This window comes from Coptis chinensis, chromosome 7 (genome assembly GCF_015680905.1).
Source record: "Coptis chinensis isolate HL-2020 chromosome 7, ASM1568090v1, whole genome shotgun sequence".
Taxonomy (NCBI): Eukaryota; Viridiplantae; Streptophyta; class Magnoliopsida; order Ranunculales; family Ranunculaceae; genus Coptis; species Coptis chinensis.
Window position 1 is genome coordinate 62,598,537 of NC_141462.1, and position 19,679 is coordinate 62,618,215.

The following is a 19,679-nucleotide window of genomic DNA, read 5'->3' on the forward strand; positions in this document are numbered from 1 at the left end:
CTTGACCACATCATTTTGATGCATTGTCACCAATCGCTTTCTGCCACGTGTTGATTGAGAGATTTGATCTTGTGTTCTGCGGGAGTATTTAATTAGAGTTCCGAATCAAAGTACGGAATTTGGTAGGCAAACTTTCGAGGAAGCAACTTAAAAGACTAATTAGGATTTAACTAAAAAGATTGACAAGGCCTGATTAGGATTATCCGCAATTTTTTTTTGTATTTTAATATGACCACTTTGTATTGAATAATTGAGCATGAACACTATGGCGATGTGCAGTTGTAGTGTAGATTCCAGGCATATACTCAGTGCATGACTTTGTGTTTTTTTATAAAACCTATGAATGAAAGTAGGACACTCAAGGTTTTTCTTTATTTATTCGTTAAACACGTAAGTGTATATATTAAAGTAAGTTGAGAGAGAGAACATAGAGTGATACACTTTAATGAGCAACCTCGCCTTATTGAAGAACACAGATCCTAACATAGCAAGCCGTGTTTTTTTACCCCGAGACAACGAACCTAAAACCATTTGCACAAAAGACAAACGGTAAGAGTTTCGAGCAAGCAAAGAAAGATTCATTTTAGATGCTTAAATTGGGCACTAAACAGATTATCAAACTTAAGTTAAAATGGATATGGCTAGTTAGCTTGTAATATGACTTTAGGCTGAATATTGAAACACTCAGGCACACATCAATGCTTGGCACATTAAACCATTTGAGTATTGCAGCGTCAATTACTTGCGAAGCAATTTTGTATGTTTCCTATGAAAGTGGAATTGGCACATTAAACGATGCATCCCTTTCGACTAGGAGTGTAATAAAGGGGGCGGGTCAACCGCGGTCAAATAAATGGGGTGGGGTAAGATCGGCCCAGTGATACAAATCTGGTCCCGGATGGATGGGGTCGGGTTGTCATGTCGTGTCTTAGCATCATCATCACCCTACCGTTGGGTTATTTTATAGACGGGTTTTGAGCCGGGTCATCCGGTCGGTTAAATTATCATTTTAACCCAATTTCACCTAAAAAAAATTCTCGATTTCGCAAGTAATATATTTTCCAATTCACAACATAGAAAAAAAATTAGAATCAATCAATAAAAATAAACAAATATAAAAAAAAATGAACTCGAACCCAAAATCATATCAATTTGAAACTTCTTTTCTCGAACCATTTGTAAATTGATTATTTTCCATAAATAATAAAATAAAGATGGGAGCGAGGATCTATGGTACAAAACAATAAAATATAAACTAAAAGAATTCAAAATTAATAGAAAGATGAATGATTCATCTTCTCCAAAATTCGAAAGTTGAATTTGAACTTTTGATATTTGCTAAATATTCAAACTTAAATATTTGAAATTGATGTTGAACTCATAAGTTTGTGTTCATATCTCCCAAATTCCTTCAAAAGTTAAAACAAAATATAAACAAAATACAAAAATATTAGAATTAGAGTCTTGAAATTGTGCGGGTCAACGGGTTGGGTCAACGACTTTTGACACGGTGCGGGTCGTGCGGCTTGACGGGTCGGATTTGAGCATAGAACCTACACCCATAGCCCAACCGCGTAAAAACGGTGGCGGGGCGGGGCATGTCTGTTTTCGGGTCGGTGCGGGTTTGGGTGGCGGGTGAAGACCGGGTACCCTACCGGATGATGGGTCAACGGTTTTTTTTACACTCCTACTTTCGACTATTCCTTTTAGAATGTGTGGATCAAGTGCATGACGTAATTTGGTCGACATAATATAACCACCATGACTAGGGTGCGCAGGGTGCACTCAAATTTTGTATGCCCAGGATTTTCAACTTCACATTTTGAAAGTCAAAACCGGAATAACCTAGTAAAGAAGTTTCCATTGTGGTGACTAGACTACCCATTAAACCACTAGATGTAGCATACTACTACTAGACATATTGACAATAAATGACAAAAGTCTAGTGAACTTCACGTTGCGTCACTAAACTACATATTAAACCACTAGATATAGCATACTAACACTAAACGACTATACGTAGCATATAATTTAGTATCCAACAATAAATTAAATATTGTACAATAAAAATGAACTCAATTAGTAATGCAAGTTGTTTGTGATGCATTAGGTTGGTAATAGTGTACTACACACAAGTGCATGTTATTTACTATTTTATTGTAGTAGAATATTTAAGTGCTACAAAACTGGTGTTGATATTAATAAGCAATCACTTAAAAGAAGTTTAATCATATAATAAAAGTCTGTGTTTAATCATATGAAAAAACTATTGTATCTCAAACTATTTTTCCTAAAAAGTCAGCATACTACCTGAGATTGCGTCTAGTCAGTTCAATTTTGTTTTGTATGTCACTACATTTTAAATTCCATATAATAAAGAAGATTATATTTATGCTAAAAAGAGAATTATGGAGTTTTGATAGGTTACTTTCATACTTCTCATGTGTTCACAGTACAAACGTCACTACACCATATCAGGATATTAGCAACGCCACCAATTTTTACTTACCAACACTTATTTACCATTGCAGGATTAGTAACACTTATTTAGCGTTGGATAGTAATGTAAATGTTAGTATAATTATTACAATTTCCAGAATTAATTTGTTACCCTTCTAAACCGTTAGTTATCTGTTGAAAAATTGAAGACTGGGAATACATTAGAAAGTTTTGGGAGAGGGAAACAAAAATATATCGCGCTCTTCTCAGAAAATATATGTCAAACTCTTCACTCTAATTTTTAGGAACTCATAACAACTCAAACTCTAAAGAAAAGCTAGGGTTTGCCAACGCAGGTAAAATTAAACTCTTTACTCTCTTTCTTCTCTTTGTTTACCCTCTCGCCCTAAACGGTTTATTCTCTTTTTGATGTTCGTCCATAGTAGCACTTGCTGCCACTGTCCCCCCTTTTTAAGGTAACTACTTTCTCACCTTCCTCTTCCGTTTCCATTAGCAATGAAAAGGAATGAGCTTTTCACAAACCTTGAAAAGGAGTGAGCTTTTCACCAAAAAATTTTTTTATTGCTTTACTGGTTTGAAGGATTTGTTTCCATCATAGTTTTGGATGGGTTGATGCTATTTGATTCATTGTTACTGCAAATTTTATAAATAAAAAAAAAAATTTTTTTCTACTTGAAGGATCATTCTTCTGTTGCTTTACTGACGTTCATCTGTATTTCACTCTCTATCTAGGAACCAACAATTTCGATAAGTTTTTTTTTCTTGCTTGAAGGTACATTTTTTAGATTAATATGATTTTGTGTAAACTGTTACAATTCTAAAATGGCAGCAAAATATTCACTTGGTGTTCTTATATGATTGGCCAATATGATATATGATATTCATGGGGATTTAACAGGGAGTCCATATATATTATCTATGTGTTGTATGATGTTACGTTAAGTTGGACTTGATCTTCCTGGGCTTTCTCCTTATAGTATGGGTCTATTATGTTTTTTCTAATTTTGCTTATGATTTGGTTGCTGAATATAGAAGTATTTGCTATTGTTAATATGAATTTGTCTGTGCACTTGTTGGCTTTTAATGCAAAGGAGATTCCTAATGCAATTTGTTTATACTCTTGTTGCTCTACACTTGTGGATCAATATATACTTGTTCTATGTATCCCTAGGAGTTAATTGGTAGTGTACACACCAATTACGTAGTTAGTTAATTCTATTTATAGCTATTCTTTTAATATCATAGACTTAGCTAGAATTTCAAGAATACTAGTGCTGCTTGCTACCTAGGCCAGCTGCGTTGGACCAACTTAAAGCTTACTTTTAATGTAGTTGGAGTCAAATTTAGGATTCAACGACTTACACAAAAGCCTTAGTACTCAGTGTCTATATTCAAGGTTTGATTGTGTATTATGTTGTATTAAATCGATAGATTACACAATGTGCTTGTTCAACCCCCCACATGTCTACTTTTGTAGAATGTCTCAGCCAATTTAGAAAGAGTGGATGAATGAATTGGACAGATTTGGAGATTTGTACAAACAAGGGGTGGCCGATTTCATTCAATTTGCGACTGTGAACAACCGCGGCTCGACCACGTGTCCTTGTCCTTGTAGAGAATGTTGAAATGGAAAAAGCTGTGTTTCATACAATCTCTAGACATTTGATTAGGTACGGGATGGATAAGAATTATCGTGTATGGGTTTTACATGGTGAGAACCCATGTACGGATCCGGTGGTGGAGCCAGTGATTGAAGAAGAAAACACTGAGGCTAAAGGGCTTGTGATGGGGAATTTTGTTGATGTTTCTTATGGAGTACATGAAGTAGTTGCAGGTGATTTGAATAAGGATGGAGAAAATCATATGGGAGATTTTAAACCACCACCTGTTCTTGAACCTGATTTGGGGAATAGGTATAACGAATACAAGAAAATGGCAGAATAAAAGCTATACCCTTCATGTGAGGCTCCTGTTACTACACTTTCGGCAATTGTTAACCTTCATAACTTGAAGAAGAAATACGGTTGGTCGATCGGGAACTAGTGTGTCTGCACTTTTGTCCTTTTTGAGGATATGGTTCCCAAAAGGAATCACTTTGCCATCAAAGTACCCTGTAATGAAAGCAATGCTGAAAGATCTAGGAATGAAAGCCACAAGTATCGATACATGTGAGAACAATTGTATGTTATACTGGAAAGATGATGCTAAGTTAATGGAATGTCGTCAGTGTAAAGCACCCAGATACAAAGTGAAAGAAGGAAAGATGGGTAAGAAAGAAACAAAAGAGACGAATAAAGTTTTGAGACATTTTCCCTTGATTCCAAGGTTCAAGAGGTTGTACACTATCCCATGGATAGCGAACGAAATGGCATGGCATGACCGAGCTACACCTTCTTGGGATCATATGTGACATCCCATTGACTCAATCCAATGGAAAACATGTAAAAAGAGTTGGCCTAATTTTGCTCAGGAAGGGCGTAATGTTTGGCTTGGAATTGCAACTGATGGTTTCAATCCCCGTGGAATACAATCCACTGGCTATAGTTGTTGGCCTGTTTACTTGGTACCTTATAATCTCCCCCTTTCTTTATGTATGAAACCAGAGTTCCAAATGATCTGTTTGCTGATACCTGGGTGGAAGGCACCGAGGCAAGATATTGACGTTTTTCTTCAGCCATTGTATGAGGAGTTGGAACAATAGTGGAAGGAAGGGGTGATGGCTTATGACATGCATAAAAAATAGCAGTTTACCTTGAGAGCTATGCTAATGTGGGGTATTCATGATTTTCCTGCTTTTGGAAACTTTGCGGGCTGAATAACACATGGTTATAAAGCATGTCCGATTTGTTTAGATAACATTGAATCGATATATCTTGAGCATGCAAAGAAGATTGTTTACACAAACTATCACCCCTTTCTTCAGTTGGGTCACCCGTTTCGGCCAGACAAATACTTGGGACTTAAGACTGAAGAGTTGAACATTGCTCTATGATAAACACCCAAAACTGTAATCTAAACCTCATAGAGACATTACATATTGGTTAATTATGTGTGTAATAAATGCAAATTAATTGTATTTTCATGCTTTTGCAGGTTTTGACACGTAAATGATGAAATTTCAACAAAATTTGCATTTTTGGCATGGAAACAAGGTGAATATACTAATTGGAAACAAAGCCTTTTTATCAAGTCTAAAAGAAGCCCATTGGAAGCTTAAATCAAGCCCATGAAGCAAGCCTGGTCAAAATGGTCAATTCCGGGTCAAATCTTGCAGAAAAATCAACGAAATTTTGGAAAATCATATCTTCTGACTCCAAACTCCATTTTGGGCGTGTGACTTTTCAAAACGATCAGCGTGACAAGCTCTACACAATGGTATATAGGTTACATCAATTTACTGGACTAGGAGTTTAAACAAGTCCGAACCAAGACAAAGTAAAAATTTAATTACTATTCATCATGATGTCATTAAGTGGAAGCTTATATAATCACCACTTTCTCCACTTAATAAGTGCACAAACCACTCCTAATTATTTATCTTGTAATGGGAATTACTATTTCACCCAATTTTCTCCACTTAGATTAAATAAATTATATTATAAAAGTAGATTAATTTGTAATCTTTGGATTGAAAATGTAAAATGTAATCTTGGCCACCCATCTCACTCTTATAAAACTACAAATAGGAGGGGTGATGCTATAAATAAACTTGCCAATTTACTTGTGATTTGTGGCCTTGTAGCCTTTCACTCTCTTCTTATTCTTCTTCTTCTTCTTCTTCTCAATCTCTAGTTCTCTTGTAAGTAATTCATAGGTCCTAGGATCATGAGCTAAAACCCTCCTTTGTGGAGGGTTAATGATGCTCATGTGAGGAGAAACTCCATTAATGGAGTCTTTCATTACTTTAAGTTTTTCACAAGCTTGTTATCAACATCAACTCCAAAATAGTTTATGTTGATAACAAACTAGGACTTGTTAGGGTATTCTAGAGATATAGTACCATAATAAGTCCACATGCTAGTAGGTTATCCTAGAGATAAGATAAATCCACTAGGGATCAAACTTGGTATTATTCTTGGGTTTGTCTATGAACCCAATAATGATTATAGTTCTTGTAATGAATTGATTAAAAATGGTAGTTATCTTTGCATGAGTGGAGTTAATCCTCTACATATAACTCTCTACATCTTTTTCTCTCTCTCTAAATTCTCTTCGTGTAAGTAGGTACAAATCAAGTTTATGTAAATTGTAAGTTAAGGTAAAATAATCCAAGAGTAGTGTAAAAACTTCCACCTAAAGCCTTTTCTTATTTAAGGTTTCTTGTGATTAGTCTAGCTAAGTTGTGAACCAAACATGCTTCAATGTTAGGCATGGAACGATTCCTTTACTTGAACTATATTTCAAAATGATTTGAGAGTAAGGTAATTGATATAAGTGTGAGTTGGAGTAATGTCCAATTTAACTATTTATCACTTCCACTGAGGTTAAATCACTTTAGCTGTTGTGTTGTAGTTTACCATCTAATAGAGGAAACTAAAGGAGCTGACAAGAATTGTGTGCTTTTTGCTATTTTTGATTTTGAGGAAGAGGATAAATCTACGTCTTGTGCAACCATTGCAGCTCTCCTCCAAGAGTCTATGGTCAGGTTGCTTCTTTGGTGGGTCTACAACTTGTCACATTATTCATAAAAGTTTCAAACTCACTTGATCAACAACGGGATACTGCTGCAAAGACAGTTAAACAATGAAAAGAACGAGGACATGATGCACAAATTATTTACAGGGTGAGGATTCTCTTGATACTATACTAAAATAGGTATGTATATATCTGGACTTTTTCCTAATAAGTCGCTTGTGTTTTGAAGGTTGTTTGTGCATATGTACCAGGAGCTGGCTTTCTCCCTACGACGAATCAGCCCAGACCAAATTCCAGAAAGAAAAACAGTGGACAAATGACCCACATTATTTCAAACGTGTCAAAAATATTTGGCACTTGCTTTGTTAAAGATGGTTGTTCATGCGAGATCTTGTGGGAATATTGAGATAATGGGTTTAATGTAAGGGAAAACGGATGGGGATGCTATTATTGTTATGGATGCTTTTGCTTTACTTGTTGAAGGGACTGAAACTAGAGCTAATGCTCAAGCTGATGCTTATGAGTACTAGCATTAGTGCACGTGCTCTGCACGTGGATGTTAAAAAAGACTTTCTAAAGGGAATGTGATCATATATAGTTCAATATTTAAAACTTAAGAAGACCTTTTTTTTATGATTACAAATGCTTTTGATTCCTGATAGGACTAATACTTACTTACATGTGTCCCATTAATGCATTTAATATGGAAATTGTAAAAAAGGGTTTTACGAAAGCTAGGTAGAGTTAGTTAGATAAAAGCCCTCTATATATGCACGTAACTTATACTAAACCACATGCTATAAATGGAAAGTAAAAAATAAATTACAATGTTGTCCCCTTGTTCGCTAACGTTTTTTGTTTTGTCTCAACATGTAGTAGGGTTTTTATAAATTTTTATTTATTAGAAAATTGATCGATAATTGGATTATCATATTTTTTGCAAAGTAATAAACAATTACATTCTAACACTACTTCAAAGCTGATTTTTTTTAACAAACATCTACTCGGTAAAAAAAAAAAAATGATGGAAGATCACTAAGATATTGGTGTAGCTCAATAAAACTAACTACACCATTTTTTTTCATGATTTTATGGTATTTCTAGATAACCCAAACAAACTGTTTAGCTATATGTGTTCAAATAGTATGTAATAATATATAGATATGGGTACTATCACTATCTTAAATAGTACCTTTGTATAACTCCGAACAACAATCCATTTACCCAATGTCGTCAGATGAGTCTCAAGTTTTCTTCCTACCACAATCCGTTTTCTAAAGGGAATGTGATTATATATAACGTTCATTATTTAAAAGTTAAGAAGACCTTTTTTTTATGAGGATGCATTTTTTGGATTTACTGATAGTAGTAATAATTACTGACATGTGTTGCATTAATGTATTTAAAATGGAAATTGCGAACAGGTGTCTTATAGAAGAAGTAAGTATTTCAATAACAAAACATATTGGCTAAAAAATGTAATGACATGGTTTAATATCTTTACTGAATTTAAAACAGTGATATGTTAAACAGTAAACATACATTTGTTTAGGTCTAGACACCTAAAGCCACTTTCCATAAAAGGAGTAAAACACAAATAATTCATTAGCAATAAAAAAACTTTTACTGCATCTCCAATCTCGTTTTCCTCAACATCAAATCTGTTGGACATGGTTGTTACTGTTGTTAGGCTGAGTCCAATGGCTCTCTATCCCTTTAAAAGTAGTGTTAAAGTCAATAAAATAGAGCTAAAGTCAACAAAATAGAGCTAAAGTCAACATATTTTACTCTCTATCATTATTTTTCTATGTATATATACAAAGGATTCTACTCTCTATCTCTATTTTACTCTCTATATATATTTTACTCTCTATAGAGAGTAAAATAGAGATAGAGAGTAGAATCCTTTGTATATATAAAGAGGAAATTAATGATAAAGAGTAAAATCTGTTGACTTTAGCTATACTTTTAAAGGGATAGGGAGCCATTGGACTCACCCTTAAAGAAAAAAATAACAAAAGTTAAATAAATTAATCATACGTTAGTTTGATGCCAATTCCAACAATTATGAAGTATAACGAAATAGTATCTTTAAAAAAAAACGCAATAGTATTGTAAATAATGTATAGAAAATCAAACTTAGTTAAATATATATTTAAAAATAATATATATTGTGTGGGAAAAATGGCTCAACATGGTAAAGATAACGACTGGGACAAATAAGTCATCTGATTTGTTATTGTTATAATAATTAGTATTATTATGGTTATTATGAAAATTCTTATTTTCTAACTTACAATGTTTGTTTGTTTGTTTGTTTGTTTTGTTTTTTTTTTTTTTTTTTTTTTTTGTTTTTTTTTTTTTTTTTTTGTAGCTTGATCTTTTAAATCAGTTAACTATTAAGTAAAAAAAATTCAAGGTTATGATGATCCTAAATGGAAATCGTGATGAAGAAGACAATTAACGCATAAAATAATATATTTAAGGTAGAAACGACATAAAATAAGCGAAAAAAATTTAAGAGAAGAATTACCTGAGAGGGGTTGGTGGTTGGAATCCACAGGATGCGAGAGGTATGAATACTGTGGTTGAGTCGTTTTCTTAAGAAATTAGAGAAGAAAGAGATAAGGTTAATATGTCAAAGTTAGTCCGTGAGTTGGAGAAAGAGGGGCCCGTACTTTTTTGTGTAAGTCCGTTGGAAATTTTTAATATATCGTGGGCAAAATGAATTTAAATTTTTTAAAGGAAACACTTTAGATTAACGTGACTTATGTAAATCTGATCGGATATTGGATAGTAAGGGTGGTCAACCTAATGTATGCTATATATCGACATAGTATAATAATATAATTGGATTGTTCATATTCAACTATATTTAATGTGACGTGTCAAAAATCTTCATTTTCATCCAATGGTAAAAAAAAAAAATGTTTTTTTTAAACAAATGTATTATAAAAGGCTACCCAGAACTTTTCATACCAGTTATTTCTTTATATGGTTTTTTTGTGTTAAACTCTTTCTCTTAGGTTGATAAGTTTAACATAAATGGGTGGAGCTGCTTTTCGAACATTTGTAGCAACGAAGGTATTTTAGATAACTTAATTTAAAACTTCATTTGTACAACTCTTTTGTTATTAAATTAGGCACAAAGCTTAATTTAGCTAACAGCAGGAGTAAGTACATCAATAAAAACCACATCATGACATGAGTTAAATTATGATATTTGTTTTTTTGGTTAATTTTTTTCTAGATTTGTCAACTTTGTGAGCAAGAAGGCCACACAGTTCAAATCTGTCCTTACCTTAATCGAAGATGCAGGGAAGCAAGCTGCAGAGGTATTATGTATTTGGTTAAGTGTTGGGATCGGTCAGGTAAAGTTGTTGAAATGTGGCTTAAATGTGACTGGGTTGGATGTTTTAGTAAGGAGATGCAATTTACTGCTTCAAACCAACCAATGTTGCCAAATGAAAAGAAAATCACCCATGTTGTCAATTGTGATGTTTGTGGTAATGAGTGCTGTTGTCAGATTGATTATACTATTTAAGTTTTTTTGCGTGTCAGGTGTGATGTTAGTGCTATATGTATTTTTTTAAGGGCAACGTAAACGTTTATTAAAAGTGTTTATTTGCTTCTGATATAATAATAGATATTACACACAGTATGCAAAGACATAAATTCACACAACGAAAATGTGCCATAACTTCAATATTACACAACTGATACGAATCTTAGAGAAGACAGTTGAGGACCTTTAATTTGAAGCATAATTAGATTACGCTGGCCCAGGCGGACGATTAAACGGGGAGGATGTGGAAGAAAAGTTGTGACAATAGTGTGAAGTTGTTCTATATGTTGGAGAATTTGTTGTTGAAGGTCTCCTTGGTGCTCGAAAATTTGTCTTTGACTCTCCAAAATTTGTGAGTGGTTTTCTAAGAACTGCGAGTAGCTTTCCAGAAATTGTTCCTGTTCTTCATTAAAGACTATAATACGTCGCTGTAAATCTGTTAATTGTTCATGCATAAATCCTTGCCGTGCATACATTGCCTTGATACACCCGTGAAGAATATGGATCCCTTCCATGGGATCAACTGTGTTCTGCAGGGCATTTTCAGCGAAGTAATCTATTTGGATCGGAGGTGAGGGAGGGATTCTCTGACGGTTTGGAGTCATTGAGAAGTTAGGTTTATGATGAGGAGGACTAATGAGATTGGATGAGGAATATAATTATTGTATGAATCAAAATATAAGCATGCGTGCTTTATAGTGGCAAAAAAATAATTAAATATTAAGACATAATTAAAAATGTAGGGACTCTGTAATAATTTTAAGTTGATATGTAGAAGCGTAGGTGGGCTCTAAAGAAAAAGTTAATGTGTCAAGTAGGTAGAGAAGGTTACTTTCATAATCTAGTTTTAAGCCACGTCAAATGTGCAAAACAGATACTAATTTCTGCAACTGTAAGTTATCTCAATCAAGCAATGTGCACATTTTTTTTTATTTAATTCTTATGTAATGTATTTGCATGTTCCGATTTGAGGAAATAACATGTAGATGTCTGCCCATAAATAAAAAAAAAAATAACATTATAGAAAGCTTTAAAACTTAATAGAATGACGCCATGATTTTGCTTAAATTACAAAACAAATTTACAGATGGATAAAAAGTCTGGCCACTATCGATTTGAGCAATTGGCTGTCAAAGCCGCATAATTGAATAGTTAACAAAACTAACTCTGCAAACTTGACAATAAGGCAAAGGTTTTGAAGCCTTTGGAAGCCATCAACGTTAAGTACAGGAGTACGGCCAGTTAGAAAATCTTGCTAAGCGTCTGTCATCGACAATGTTGGAACTATATATTGTGTAGCAGTTCCTGGCAGTAAGTTAATTTAAAAAAACAAACAAAATGCAATTAAAAAAAAACAGAACTAACTGTAAGTGCATTCTTCGTTTTATGTAAATATAATGCATGTGACATGTATCAAGCAATTTGAGAGCACCATGAGTTACATGTTTGAAGACGCAAAAAAACAAATGCAAGGGTCTATTGACTGACCTTCTTTTTAAAGCAGGAACTTTATAGAAGAAGCTTCTCATTGAGGTTGATTTCTTTGTTTTCATTTCTGCAAAAAAAACAAACATCTCATTGAGGTATACAAAGATTTCTTATTTTGAAGTAGTAAACAATCCATTATGAGAGTAAACTAACTTTAAAAAGTGTACAACCACGATATAAAATTTTAAGAAATGTTAAAATTTAAAAAAAAAAAAAACAAAGACCAAGTGAAGTTTAAAACTGTTATTGAATAAGGAGAAAAAAAGGTGTTTAAAAAAAACAATAAAACATAGAAGAAGGAGTTAAATCATGATAAGTTTGACAATTCTAAAAGAAAATTTAAGTATAAAGTGTTTACATCAAGCTAAGTACAATTAAGGCGGTTGTTAACATCCAATAATATATGATTTTCAAACAACTCGGTCGAAATGTTTTTTTTAATCGGTAAACTATAAAAAAAAAAAAACTTATGGAGTTAATGGTTAGGGTGGGATTTTTTTTTTTTTTGAAAAAATTACATATCAAATAACTTTTTGATCGATTTGCAATATTTAGTATTGAAAAGTTTTTAAAAAATATATACAACAAATAGACAAAATCAAAAAGTTTTCGTTTATTTTTTTGAGTAGTAGAGATCAACATAGTAGGTTAAATATTCATGTTGCAACTGCAATAAGAGGTGTAGGGGTAGGTGTTAGTGTTGCTTCACCTTTTGCTTTTGTTATTATATAGCTACACTTTGAAAACATTTATCTCAATGCCATTTTTCAAACAAAACTGGCTAATGGCAACAACATCACTTTTTTTTGTTTTCCAAGCTAATCTGTTAGCAAACACGACCATCTGTTTCTGCTGAACTTTTGTAAATTTTGTTCTAAATCTCTTACTCTTGACACTCCTAGAACCACCACTGATGCAAACTTCTTTGCTCATATGATTACCAGGTTCATCTAACAATCGTTTTTTATCAACCTTACCAAGACTCAAGAACTTCTGCTGATGAAAATTCCGATGACACCCACAGGCGGCACATTTAAGTGATAAATCTCCATTGACAACAGTGGTACTAAGTGAAGGCATTTGCATATATTGGCAACAACCATCATTAGCATATCCACCAATTGAAGCAGCATGGTTTTTCATACACTCTTTATAACTCACAGCAGTATGCTTTGAATTTATGGAATTGTTTTTTTTGTTGGACTCAGTTTTTGTTTGCATAAATGAAAGAACTTCAAACTTATCAAATCCTTCCTGCATCTTTTATAAAGGAAAAAAAAAACTTGTTTTAGTACAGCGAAAAGCTCGTATGATAATGAAATGATATATGGCAAATTTTATAGTTTAGTTTGTATAGTATTTTAAAAGTTATCACATGTTCATACTTGTATGTCTCAATACATGTTTGATATTTTTAAAAGTACAAAGACAATGAAATAATTATGTTAGAATGAATTGTTATTGAGGGGCACATGCGTAATGTTTTCACTTATAATTAAAGTAGTTTTTTATTGACTATTTTGTAAACAGTTCTCCCTTTGCCAATGATGTAATCCTTGAGCCTATCGCCATGACTTTTGTATGGGTTTTTTTTTTTTTTTTATGTGGCAGACAACATTGGAATGCGGGTTTGAAAATGTGTCAGATGATAATTTAAATAACAGAGGTGGGCCTTATATCATTAAATGTTTTGGTAGTTGGGCCTTATTCAAGATTCAAAGTTACTGTAGTTCGTTTATTGTACTCATTGGATTGAGTCACTTGGTTTGTAAAGGCGAACTACTTAACTCAATCATAGGCGTTTTAGTATATAAAGTTGATTTGTAGATTTTTATTTAATTTATTTAAAACATTATGGTTTGCTTTGTCTTTTTTTTTTAGTTTAAAAAAATATAGATTCTTTAAGAAACGTCCGAGTTTCCTTAGACATACATAAATTCGCTTCTTGTTCTTTAACAGTTTGTGATAGTTTTAATTTTTTTTTCTAATATATTTATTTATTTTTTTTGTCTGAACAGTCCGTAAAATTTTATATGATGAAATACTATTTCGCAATGATGAGTAAGGAGGAGCCAACAAAGAGGGGTCAAAGGAAAAAATATAATGGGCCCGATTTTAACGTCAAGGTAATGGAAGGATATATACGAAAAAATAAGTTGTTAAAGAGTACTATTTGTGAACATAATATCAGAAAGAGAGAAAGGGGTTGAGTTGAAGGAGGTGTAAAAGGCTAGGAGCAGGAGGTATGGCAAAACTATAGTTTAAAGTGTTTTTTTTTATTACTTTTTTGTTAAATATGCTATATTGGGCTATTTTAAGTTAGTCATGGTAATTGTCTCGTGTAAGAGTTATGCAAGGCTTTGTATACATATGATTTTTAAAAGACGTTTGAAATAACCCTCAGTAGAAAAAACGTTTAAAAAAAAGTAGTAAGAGACAAAGAGAGAGAGAGAGAGATGTAAAACAGCTATATAATGGTTTGATGCATTTTTTTTTTTTTTTTATGAAAAAAGGCAAGGCTGAAGCTGCCGGCATATGAAGCGCAAGGCTATGGAAGAGTCTTCAACACGCGTTGAACGCGGTACATGCTACTTGGCGGGATTGTCTAAGCATTTCAAGTGTCTCGAACTAAACAGAAAGTCGAACGTCGGTCACTTAGTTTTATAGATGGGGTTGTTTGGGATGGGAACAATGATGATGTCAGTTGGCGAATTACTAATGCTCAAAATGGATTGACCTCTGTAAGTTTTTTTTTTTTTTTTTTTTTTTAAATTTATTGACTTTCTTGTTAGATTTATAAAGTAAAATGTTTTGTATAGGTTCAATTGCTGCTTGATGATGTCGCACGTCAGTATCAAGAAAATTTAGACGCAACGTAACGATCGATTTATTAGTTTAGTGGTCGACGATGAATGGTGGATTTTGGAACCCATGTTGTGAGGAGTGTTAAGAAAGAAACCGACGGAGCAGCCACAAAGAAGGTTGCAACCGGTGGTTTGCCGAGAGAAAATCGTCATATAGTTCAGATAGAGAGAGCTCTAAATAAGTATCATCAACGTGTTGTTGAAGAGCTAGAAAGAAAATCGATGATGACCGAAAAGGTCCGGTAGAGGCCAAGAGTTTGATCTCCGATGGTCCGATGGAAATCGCCATGGTGAAGCATGAATTGATATGTTGGAGACAATGATATGTAGTTTAAAGGAGGAAAATTGTACGGCTGCAAATTGAACGCGAAGGATAAAAGGGAAGGCGAATTACGATGGTGTGTCGAATAAATCTAAAATTCAGAATTTCCTTGTAATATAATGGAATAAGTTGGGTAATTATGCTTTCTAAAATCGTAGACTTAGGAAGATTTTGAAATCTTTGAGTATGGTTGGCGAAGAATTTGGAACAAAAAAAGATCGATGGAGGCATAATGTAGATAAGCTATATGTTTAATAATATTTAAATTAGTATATTTTATTGATAGGAAGCTCATGTACAAAAGTTGCTAGAGTTGATCACAACAAAAAGTAAGTTAAAAATAAACATATGTACATAAATATTATTATAACACGCCGAGCTATATGACTTGAACAGAGTAAAATCAGTAGCATTTATTAGATGGACCTAGCGGCGGATGGAGGTAGGCGTAGTAGCATTTTGTTCTCCATTTTACAGGCGAGTTGTGAGGAATTAAAGATAAAGATATAACACAGGTGACTCTTCATACATGGGTGTGGGCTGCAAAGGATACCAAAAAAAGTAGATGTAGTTAAATTTTCTTGGTAACAAACAGAGGAAATGAATATTCAAATAATGTCACACAAATGTGTTTGTTGTTTATTTACCGAGTATTGTTGCTTTTCAATTTTTTTTTAGCTACTTGTTTTTCAGAGTTGTCCTTGTCGGCTGAAGCATCTTTCCGAACCATTTCAGAAGTTGCGAGCTTATAACCCTATGTTTGTTAAAAATGTAGCATGGTTAAAGTATTGACAACAATTACTGTTTAAGAAAAGAAATAATTAATAAATAAAAGCATAACCTCACCGTCTCAACAACGTGACTATCTAAGTCAGTTTCTTCAGGGTAAACTTTGTCGATGGTAAATGATTCAAAAGTGTCCTTAGCACCGGGCCATTGATTTTAACTTGGAATATGAAAGATCTTCCTTCAATTTTTGGAGTTCTTTGGAAGTCGCATCGGGACCATTTTGCTGTATTTTGTATAAGACATGTTTCAACTTATAGTCAAAAGATGTATTAATAAATTGTGAATTAACTTGCCTTTTGTATTATGTCCAACTCTTCAACCGACTTCATTAGCAAGGTTTCAAAGATGCTTGTTGAAAGCGACAAAAAGTGGTGATATCGAGAAAATCATTCACACACATTCAAGTTTATACCTACTTTGAAATAAGAATGTGTTGAAGGATGTTGTCGGATACTTAAAGGGAAAACAGTTCAAAGACGTTAGTTTAATTTCACCCACCTTTTTTCTCTCTCCATTTTACATTTGGAACAGGGTTTATCAGAGTCACTTTGTGAGATAGTTATCTTACAACGTTTGCAGCAATTGTAGAACCAAATAACACTGTATACCTTGTCTACTATGGCAGCACAAGTATAGCTTGATCCGTTTTGTGATTCATCTCTTCCAAGCTCCTTTAATTTAGCTATGGTAACTCTTCTATTTCTAAGTAGTTCTTCTTCAGATAGATTTTCAGGGGGACTCTCAACTTCAACGAAAATATATGTACCTCGGAAGCTAGTTTGTACCCAAGAAAGAAAAACGCAGATCATAATGGAAATAGAAAAAAAAAAAAACGTAAATGAATTGCATTTGCATAAATATGCATAGTAATTGAAGTTAAAAAAATTGCACCCAATGTAACACATATATTAATAGTTCTAACTTGAATATAGTGTATGTTAATTTTTTTTTTTTTATATATTATATATATATATAATTTATTATATATATATATATATATATATATATATATATATATATATATATATATATTTTTGTTCCGCTAAGAGATGAAAGTGTAATTTTGCCTACAAAAAATGTAGTAAAACACCTTTTATTGGATGGAATTCCAGTGTAAAATAAATTTGATATTAACTGATATTTGATACCAAAGATAAATTGTCAATAATATAAATGTATATTTACCTTGATAATCTTTTGCATTCAAATGAAGTGGCTATAATGATCACATTATGCTTTGTAATAATGTCTTCGAATTGATTTGCCGATATCACCCCACAAAGCAATTGTTATTTCAGTGCCACTAAAAATTTGGAAGAATTCATTAAGTTACAACAATACATTTGATTTGTTAACTAAAGATATCAATGTTTAACTCACTTCTTATCCATGATCATGATCTCTTGTAAATTTGTTCCTGATTTTTCTTTTTGCTTGCCAACTTTTTTTAATACACCAATAACATCTACGTGTTGACGTCAAAGGAACATTAAAACTTCTAGCATTTAATTTCTCTTGTGAAAAGAATGTTTAATCTAATGTGAAAATATAAATTAGAAAAAATATTTAAGTTTAAAGCTGTAATATATTACCTGATAAAAGAGTTTTTCGCTTAGACCCTTTTTGAATGTTTTGAAGTCGGTGAAATTGAACTTGTGCCTTGCAATTTCAGTCACTTCTTCATCAACTGCTTCTATTAATGTTTCTGGTTTAAAATGAATCACAAATGGATGAACTACCGGACGATAGGTTGTTGCTAACATCACATCAAAGCGTTGAATGAGGTAGATTTTGCCTTCTTCTATCACTTTTCCTTTTGCAAATTTATCAAAGGCTTTAAAGTTTTCCGATGCCAATTTTGCATGTACGTGAGTTCCCTATGGATAAAGAAAAAAAAATTATTTCTTTAAAAAATTATCTTAAATCTAATGTGATTGATTACCTGGGCATCTAATAGTAAAAAGTCTCGGCTTAAAACGTCGTTGTTATTCCAGTGAATTGACTCCCACATTCTTGTTACGCGAACTTTAACTTCCCACTTGTATGTACTTGTACGGAGATTAGCAAGAAATTGACATGCTTGGGATGCCATTTGATAATGGTTGGTTGGGGAATAAGTTTTCTGAAGTGGTTTCGACGAGTTTTCCCTCTAAGAGAAGGTATAACTTTAATGAACTGATAAGAACTTTAAAGATAGGGTTGACAGATTATATAAGTTTGCTGAAGCAACAAAGTAAGTTAATATTGTTTATATGTCAACGCAATACAACTTAGAGGATTATTAATTCTTAAAAAGACAAAGGACATGTTTTTTGTATAATGAATCTGTTGGCTACTTACGTTAAGCTTTAAATAAGTGTTGTAGATATGCAAATTTAAGGGCTGGTGGTGATAAGAATGTGTGGTATAGAAATGTTTGATCCCACCATTACTATGCAACCAACCAACTTGTTTTTTCCAGTTTTTTTTTTCTCATCTATACTATTATTGTTGGCTGTTACCATGAATGAGTGGGGGTCTGTTGTGTAACTTGTGCATGATAGATTTGATTGACACTAATTTTGTTTGATATAGGCAAGCATTATGTAATGTGTGATTGACAGGGATGATGTCCCACAATGTGGCAACTTTTTAACAATTCTTTTGATGGTGACTGGAAAATTAAGACATTAACTTCATGTACGTAAAAATTTACTCCCGCCCGTGATAAGAATCGTGGCTCAAGCTGCTTGGGCGGTGCTTACGATGAAATCAACCTAGTTTTTTTTTTTTTTTTTTTTATTTTTTCGTTATCCTCCTAGTCAATGACTTTAATCATAGCTTCGGGGGGTGGTTAGCTATCAACTGATGATGTTTTTAATAATAAATTTGTTCTCGTAACGTCAACATCTACATATGGGCTGATGTAAATTTAGGTGTCGTCCGTAATAACAGTGTGCGGCTAAGAGTTGAATGATCCCACTGTCACTATACAACCAACCAATTTGGTTTATGCAAAGTTTTTTTTCTCCCATACAATCTTTTCGTTGTCTTTTGGCATGATTTAGCGGGGTTGGTTTGTATCAACTGTGGATGATATATATGGTCCACAATAATTGTGTTTGATATAAAATAACATTATTTAATGTGTTACGCACACTGATGTCTGTTTACGTTGTAGCTATTTTTTATAGTAAGTTGTTTGTAGTTGTCATCAAAATTCAACTATTGTACATTACTGTTGTTATTTAATTTAAGTCTAATTTAATCAAACTGTAAAGGTCAGACGAATTATCGAACTAATATTTTTAAGTGACACTAAAAAAAATTTAATAACTAATGGATATTTGTATCTCTTCGTATGCTTTTAACAATTAGTCAATTCTAATTTGGTGATGTTAAATTGTGAACATGTACGAAAGAAACCTACATTTGAATCACATTGACAATAATAACATCCACGTAAGAGCTATATTAGACTTGACTGGTATTTCAACTACGCCAAAGCCGTACTATTTTTAAGACAAATATATAGTCAATATACATTATTGATTTTTTCTTACTTTAAGTCTAATTT

General features: G+C 32.9%; 1 protein-coding gene across 1 annotated transcript; it reads right to left on the bottom strand.

The window, feature by feature from the left end:
* Window positions 1-12,880: 12,880 nt before the first annotated feature.
* Window positions 12,881-13,408, bottom strand: LOC147488308 (zinc-finger homeodomain protein 2-like). Its single transcript, XM_086574341.1, has one exon. It carries the CDS (start codon window positions 13,406-13,408, stop codon window positions 12,881-12,883), a length of 528 nt encoding a protein of 175 aa, XP_086430467.1.
* Window positions 13,409-19,679: the final 6,271 nt, after the last annotated feature.

Bases quoted from the DNA above. Each gene is read 5' to 3' on its own strand.
- LOC147488308 (XM_086574341.1), bottom strand. From the start codon at position 13,408: ATGCAGGAAGGATTTGATAAGTTTGAAGTTCTTTCATTTATGCAAACA.